Genomic DNA, 7,886 nt, shown 5'->3' on the forward strand with positions numbered 1-7,886 from the left:
ATAATCAGTCACACCTCGCCACTCAATCAGTGGCACACCTGGTATAGCCAATGTGACTGTATTGGCATGACAGTCCAGAATAGCACAACATGGAGATAGCCAATCCATGCCCAAAATGACATCAAAATCCATCATACACAATAATAAAAGATCCGCACGAGTCTCCAGACCTCCAATTGTCACCACACACGACCGGTACACACGGTCTGCAACAATAGTATCGCCCACTGGGGTAGATACATGAACAGGTGAAGCAAGAAACTCATGGGGCATACTCAAATAACGAGCAAAGTATGATGACACATAAGAAAAGGTGGAACCGTGATCAAATAATAGAGATGCCAAGAAGACTGAAACAATACCTGTAATAACGACATCGGAAGCAATAATATCGGGTCTGCCTGGAAGTGTATAGAAATGGGCCTGACCGCCACCTGATCGACCTCCCCCTCTGGGACGACCCCTAACTAACTGACCTCCACCCCTAGCTGGGTGGGTGGGTGGTGGTGAAGTAACTGGCGCTGAAGTTGATGACTGACCCCTCTGGTGAGATGAGCTTCAACATGACGAGGGCACTGCCTCCACATATGACCCATTTCACCACACTTATAACAACTCCCAGGTGTTGGAGAAGGGGATTGAAGGGAACCCCTCGCACCGGAGTGACTAGCATATGCACTCGGCATAGAAGAGCCCTAAGCTGATGGAGCACAGGATGAACTCTGAGCTGGAAGGGCACTAAGTAATGACTGGCCCTGCTGAGAACTGTGATAACCATGACCCAAAGATTCCCCACGATACGTTGGGCGAGCTGGCTGAGCATACCTAAATGGACGACCTCTGCGGTGCTGAAACTGACCTCTCGAAGGAATACCATTGTAACTACCAGATCCTCGAGGCCTCTTGGCCTCCCTCTGCTCTCGCTCCTGGCGACGAACAGACTCAATCTCATGGGCAATATCCACAACCTCCTCGAAAGTAACACCAATCACCCTCTCCCTAGTTATGAGAATACGAAGCTAATAAGTGAGACCATCAACAAACCTCATAATCCTTTCTCTATCTGTCGGAACCAACCAGATAGCATGACGAGCTAACTCGGAGAACCTCATCTTGTACTACGTCATAGTCACCTCTCTCTGACGTAACCACTCAAACTCTCTACGCAGCTCCTCTCTGCGGGATTGCGACACATACTTCTCCAGAAAGAGAACAGAGAACTGCTGCTAGGTAAGGGGTGCTTCACCAACATGCCTACGCCTCTCAAAAGCCTCCCACCAAGTAAAGGCAGCTCCCGAAAACTGATAAGTAGTGAAAGCGACCCCGCTAGTCTCCAGAATACCCACTGTACGAAGCATCTTCTAACACTTATGTAAGAAACCCTGGGCATCCTCGCCCTCTGCACCACTAAAGGTCGAAGGCTGCAGTCTACCAAACCTCTCCAACCTACGCTGCTCATCCTCCGTCATAGCAGGAACTACATAGTCCTGAGCAGCTGCAACCGGCTGGGTTGGATGTGCCCCCAGCGTCTGAAGTCCCTGCACGACCTACTCAGGTGTGCGGGCGGCGGGAGTCTGATTGCCTCCCCCGGCCCGAGAAGTAGTTGCGGCTGTAGTGGCTGAAACCGCCCGAGCTAGGCCAGTGCAAACTGATAAGATCTGAGCCAAGGCCTCTTGAAGAGCCAGAATCACAATGGGCACAACTGGTGCCTGAGCTGGTGCTACAGGAGCGTCCATAACTAGGACCTGATCCTGAATTGGGGCAGTTGGTGGATCTGCAGGTGCTGCCCTAGCTGCTCTGCCCCTACCACGACCACAACCGCGTCCTCGGCCTCTGGTGGCCATAGCCGGTGGTACTGGTGGTCGTCTATCCTGACCGGTAGCACATGTCCTCACCATCTGTGAGAGAATAGAACAACAGAGGTTTAGTACTCGGATCAATAGATTCGCACGACAAAGATTTCTTGAATATGAAGTTTTTCATAAAGGTTCTACAGCCGCTCGAGGATAAATACAGACGTCTCCGTACCGACCCGCAAGACTCTACTAAACTTGCTCATGATTCGTGAGACCTATGTAACCTAGGCTATGATACCAACTTGTCACGACCCAAAGCCAGACCTGGTTGTGATGGCGCCTCTCGTGAAGACAAGGCCAAACGTGGCGCCTCTCGTAAGGAACAAGGCATTCTAAAATGAAGCAGTAAAACCATTTAAAAGCAGTAAACCGGTGAAAAGTTAAGTAACAATCATTTTTCAACAAGTAAACAGGTAATTGACAGGCAGTTAAGGTAAAATAAACAAATAGAAGTTCGCCCCTCAGGCACAATATCAAACAATCCGCCCCTCGGGCAACATCTCAGAACAATACCAGCCCATCGGGATCAATCTCACATGATAATGGGTACCCACGCTCACTGGGGGTGTACAGACTCCTGGAAGGGCCCCATACGGCCCAAGCGAAATATCAAGCCACCTCGTGGCATCATCACTAGGCCCTTGGCCTTATATCAATCAAGCCACCTCATGGCGTACATATCTCAGACCCTCGGCCTCATAATCAGTATCAAATGTTTCCTCACAACATAGGCTCTTGGCCTTACTCAGTCAAAATCCTCACAAGCCACTCGGGCAATAGAAAAACATGAATCTCAACCCAAAAATATCATTTAAAAGATCATGTAAGTGTTAAAACAGAGTAAATATGGCTGAGTACAATAAACAGTGAAATATAACATGACCAAGTTCAAGTATAAAGTCAAAACAATTAGGAAATACCAGTAAAAATCCCCGAAAGGTTCAAATAGTTGGCACAAGGCCCAAATATGGCATTCAGCCCAAATAATGATGATAACAAATAGATTTAAGTCAAATACGTGGTAAAATCATCAATCGGGACGGACCAAGTCACAATCCCCAATAGTGCACGACTCCACGCTCGTCATCAAGCTTGTGTCTCACCTCAATATAGTACTACGATGTGCAATTCGAGGTTTCAAACCCTCAGAACATCATTTACAATCATTACTCACCTCGAACCGGTCAAATCTCTAGCTCGCGACATCTTTTCCCCTCGAATTGGCCTCCACGCGCGTCGAATCTATCCAAAATCTGAACGAGAACATCAAAATATGCTAAGGGAACGAAGCCCAAGCGAAAGCAATCAATAAAGGGTACAAATCCCGAAATTACCAAAACCCGACCCCCGGGCCCACATCTCAAAATTCAATAATTTTTACATCAATAGGTTTCTTATCTCTCCTCGAGTTTCATACATATCAAAAGTTCTCAAATTCGACCCCAAATAGTTCTTCAAATCCTCAATTAAAGGCCTAAGTTCCCAATCCCTAGTTTCCCCAAATTTCACCCTTGATTTCCTTAATTTCTAGCTCTAATCCATGGAATAATAGCATAGGAATGAGTTTTAAGTCCAAATCCCTTACCTTAATAAAGTTCCCTTGAAATACCTCTTTCAAATTGCCCAAAAAAGCTCCAAAGCTGAAGTCAAAAATGGTGAAATAGCTCAATTTCGCGAAATGAAATAACTTATATGTTTTGCCCAGACCTTTCCGCATCTGCGGTACTTTAACCGCATCTGCAGTACCGCATTTGTGGTTAAATCCTTCGCTTCTGCGAGAATCACTAACCAACCCAAAAATCGCATCTGCGATAAGCCTTCCGCATCTGGGACTCCGCAGATGCGGCCATACTGACCGCAACGAAAATCCAACTTCTCCGTTAACCATCCGAAATCACCCCGAGGCCCTCGAGACCTCAACCAAAAACACAAACATATCATAATACCTTATTCAAGCTTGTTCCAATCATCAAAAAACCTCAAACAACATCAAATCACCCAAAACACATCGGATTCAAGCCAAACTTTCCAAAATCTTCCGAATTTTGCTTTTGATAAAAACCCAACCAAACCAAACCACGTCCGAATGACCTGAAATTTGACACACACACATCCCAAATGACACAACGGAACTACTGCAACTCTAGTAATTCCATTCCGACCCCTATATCACAATCTCGCCTATCAACCGGAAATCGCCAAAATATCAACTTCGCTAATTCAAGCCTAAATCTACTCCAAACCTCCAAAACCCATTCCGATCACACTTCTAAGTCCCAAATTACTTCCCGAAGCTAATCAAACCATCAGAACTCACATCCGAGCCCTCTAACATATTAGTCAACATCCGGTTGACTTTTCTAACTTAAGCTTCCTCAAAAGAGATTAAGTGTCTCAAACCATACTAGATTCATTCCGGATTCGATCCAACCAACCCGATATCACATAACATGGATAAATAAAGCATAAAGAAGCAGAAATAGGAAAAACGGAGCAGTAACGCATGAGACGACTGGCCGGGTCGTCACAATAGTGATATGCTTCCATTATTGGTAATCCAATGCGTTATTAATACGTCGTGATAGTAGTTCCATACACATAATGAATACATAGGGTGAGAGTGGGTTGCCTTGCCTAATTCCTCTAGAGGGCTTGAAGAATGGAGTTGGTGAGCCATTAATAAGAACGGATGTGGAAGTAGTGGAGATGCATGCCATAATGAGTGAGATTAAGTGGGGAGGGAAGTTGAAAAAACATAATGCTCTATGTATAAAGCTCCATTCCATTCTGTCAAAAGCTTTTTCTAGATCAATTTTGAGCAACATGCTAGAGCATTTTGATTTAGATTTATTGAAATGATTTAGCAATTCCTGGACAATTATGGCACTATCGGATGCTCATCTATTCTTTTGGAACGCAGATTGAGTAGGGTGTATAATTCGATCTATAAGTGGTTTTATACGCTTGATGATAATTTTTTGATAATGTTATAGAGCGTGTTGCACAAACTAATAGGTCTAAAATGTGATGTGGTGGAATGACTTTTGATTTTTGGGATTAAACAAATATAAGTCCTATTGAGGTCACTCGGGATAGTTCCTGTTTGGAAAATTTGTTGGCAAAAAGGAACTATTGAAGATTGAATTTGATTCCAAAATTTTAGGTAAAACAGTGGGTGAAAGCCATCCGGCGCTGGGGATTTTTGTGGTTGGAAGGATTGTACTGCCTCTAGTATTTCTTGGGCTGTCACTGGTGAGCATAGGCTATTTGCTTCATTTGGTGATAGAGTATTGTAAGTACACGTAGGAAAAAATTTTGTGAAGCAATGTGTGAGATTGTATACAAATTATGATAGTAGTTACTAATTAGTTGAGTGAGCTGACTATGGTCTGAAATCCAATTTCCAGAAGAGTCTTTTAACGCAAAGATTTTATTATGTCTCCATCTTTTGAGAGTAGATAAACGAAAAAATCTAGTATTAGCATCTCCTTGATTCAGCTAATTTATATGCGATTTCAATTTCCAAAAATCTTCTTCCTGAGCCAATATTTGATTGTATTGGCGTGTGAGCTCTTTTTCTAAGGTTTGAAGGAAATCGCTCATTGGATAATTAGGAGATTTTTATATTCCCGCTAGCCTAGCATTTAGTTGATTTTTCTGTTTAAAGATATTGCCAAAGGATTCTTTGTTCCATCGTTTAATTAAAAGGGTAAAATCTTGTATGGCTTCGAGCATTGGGGGATTAGTACTCCAAATATGACTAACTATACTAGGGAATTTGTGGTGGGATAACCACATAGTTTCCATTCTAAAAACATCATTTTTAGGCAATGTTTCATTTTTCAGAGTTAACAACAAAGGGCAGTGGTCCGAATTTATTCTAGGTAGGTGGGTAACATGAGCTTCCGAATAAATATTTAGCCAATCCGCATTTACAACTATACGATCTAGTCTTTCTAATATTAGATTACCCCTCCGTCGTTTATTTGTCCAAGTGTATTTGCTACCACTAAATCCCAAATCTATAAGTTGACAATAATTTAAGCAGTTAAACAACACATCAACCCTATTATTATTTAAGGAACAACCTCCAAATTTTTCGTTTGCATAGATAATTTCATTAAAATCACCTCCTACAATCCAGGGACCTGTATAATAGTTTGCTATGTGCTTCAAGTTTTCCCATAAATTTGATCTATATTGTAGTAACGTGCTTGCATAAATTGCTGAAAATAAAAAGGGTGGACCATGGGAACATACCTGTACCATGCAATGCATTGTCTGGTTTGTGACAATTAGCTTAGTAAGATTAATAGTGGCTTCATTCCATAAAATTACTATACCACCTACTTGCCCTAGTACCGAGGCTTGGGACATGTTAGAGAAGTTAAAGTCTTCTTTGATGAAGAGGTGATCTGTCAGGTGAGTCTCCAGTAGAACAACGATTGTGTGGTGGTTGATAAAAATTAAGTAGGGAACGAAAATTCCTCCTGAATTCCGGTGACTGGGCACCTCTGCAGTTCCATATGACAAAATTCATTGATTTAGTTTGTTGGGGTGGGGCTGATTCCCGTGCCACCGTGGGTGAAAGCTCCTGGTTGGTAGTCTGTCTCACTTCTCTCAGTGTTGGAGTGATTACCACTGCAAATTTTCCTGATTCTGGGTTCACCGGTGGCTTTAGTTTGATGAGACACTTTGTCACCTTTGGGAGGCAGTTGAGTATGATCTTTTTTTCGTATTGTTCCATGAGGACAGAGATGTGGCATCTGCCTAGCCATACTGGTTCCAATTTTGGATCCATCATTTATGTCATCACTGCTTCCATATCTTGGGGTGTTATTTCTTCTTGATCTTCTGGGTTGGGTGGCTGTGGGCTCATGGAGGTGGAAAAAGGAGTTAGTGGATCGAAAGGGCTCATCGGTGACACTGGCATTGGAGGGATATGAATGTATTCGTGGAGCCATGGGATCGAGGATTGGGACTCCGGGTAGAATGACATTTCCACAAAAGGGGGAAGCTGTAAGTAGGATTGGGGGTAGTGATTCCACCATATCGAATTGTTGTTCATTGGTGGAGTTGCCCAGTGGAATTGACTGTAATAAGTCATGGCTAGATGCATCCCCTCCATGATGATCTGGTCTAGGTCTTGTAGATTCTGTAGACGAACTATGACCTCCTGGTTGTTCACGATCTTTGAGAAGTTGAGGGCATGATTCTGCAAGCCCATCTCCAACCAGGATTATGGTGGTTGGTATAGGTTTGGTGCTTGGGAGGTGTAAATGACTGGATAAGTCATGGGAGAAGGAGGAGGATTGTGTTGCATGTTGGAAGGTTGGAGAAGATAGATGTTTAGTGGCCTGTATGGAAGTAGGGTTGGTCGTTAATGCCGTGTTCTTAAGGGGTAGTGTTGTGCATGGTACCTCTGCATAGTTTATAATAGGTGTGTAATGAGGAGGGGTTGATTGCATGTGGGTTAGGACATTTAATGATGGATTGGCAGTATTTGTAGGAGTGTGAGTGGGCAGTTGAGGCGGTAGCTTAGAAGGGGATGAAGGGTTATTGTAAGTGTTGGGCTTCTCAGTTGGGTTAGGGTGAGAATGGTTTAATTGTATTGGTTGCATGTGAGTGGGGAAGGCATAGTGAAGTGTTGGGGTAGGCTTAAGATTTGATGTAGTGGGATCATGATTACCTAGAGGAGGGAGGAGTGTGTTTGTAGTAGTGTTCACAAGTGTCAATACATTATGAGTGTGATTGGTGGTAGAAGGCGGTAGTGCTGACGTGGAATGTGTAGAGGGAGGGTAAGTGTTATAGGTGGAACTGTTCATCTTGGGGGTGTGTGATAAATCCGAATTAGTGAGGGTAACGTGGTCTGTGGATGAGGGCTTGGGCTTGGGCTCAGTCGTGCCACTAGGTGTATTGTGGGCGGTATCTGTTTTTGGTGGGCTTGGGGGGGGGGTGTCTCCATCAAATTAGTAGGTGATTGTAATATATCAAAATTATTTTTTGTAGCTAATAACTTATTAGTAGTTA

General features: G+C 43.6%; 1 protein-coding gene across 1 annotated transcript; it reads right to left on the reverse strand.

Moving 5' to 3' along the window:
* Positions 1-6,400: 6,400 nt before the first annotated feature.
* LOC138885156 (uncharacterized protein PB18E9.04c-like) lies at positions 6,401-7,681 on the reverse strand. The gene has a single exon (XM_070166062.1). It carries the CDS (start codon positions 7,679-7,681, stop codon positions 6,401-6,403), a length of 1,281 nt encoding a protein of 426 aa, XP_070022163.1.
* Between the last annotated feature and the right edge of the window lie 205 nt (positions 7,682-7,886).

Source organism: Nicotiana sylvestris, chromosome 2 (assembly GCF_000393655.2).
Source record: "Nicotiana sylvestris chromosome 2, ASM39365v2, whole genome shotgun sequence".
Classification (NCBI taxonomy): domain Eukaryota; kingdom Viridiplantae; phylum Streptophyta; class Magnoliopsida; order Solanales; family Solanaceae; genus Nicotiana; species Nicotiana sylvestris.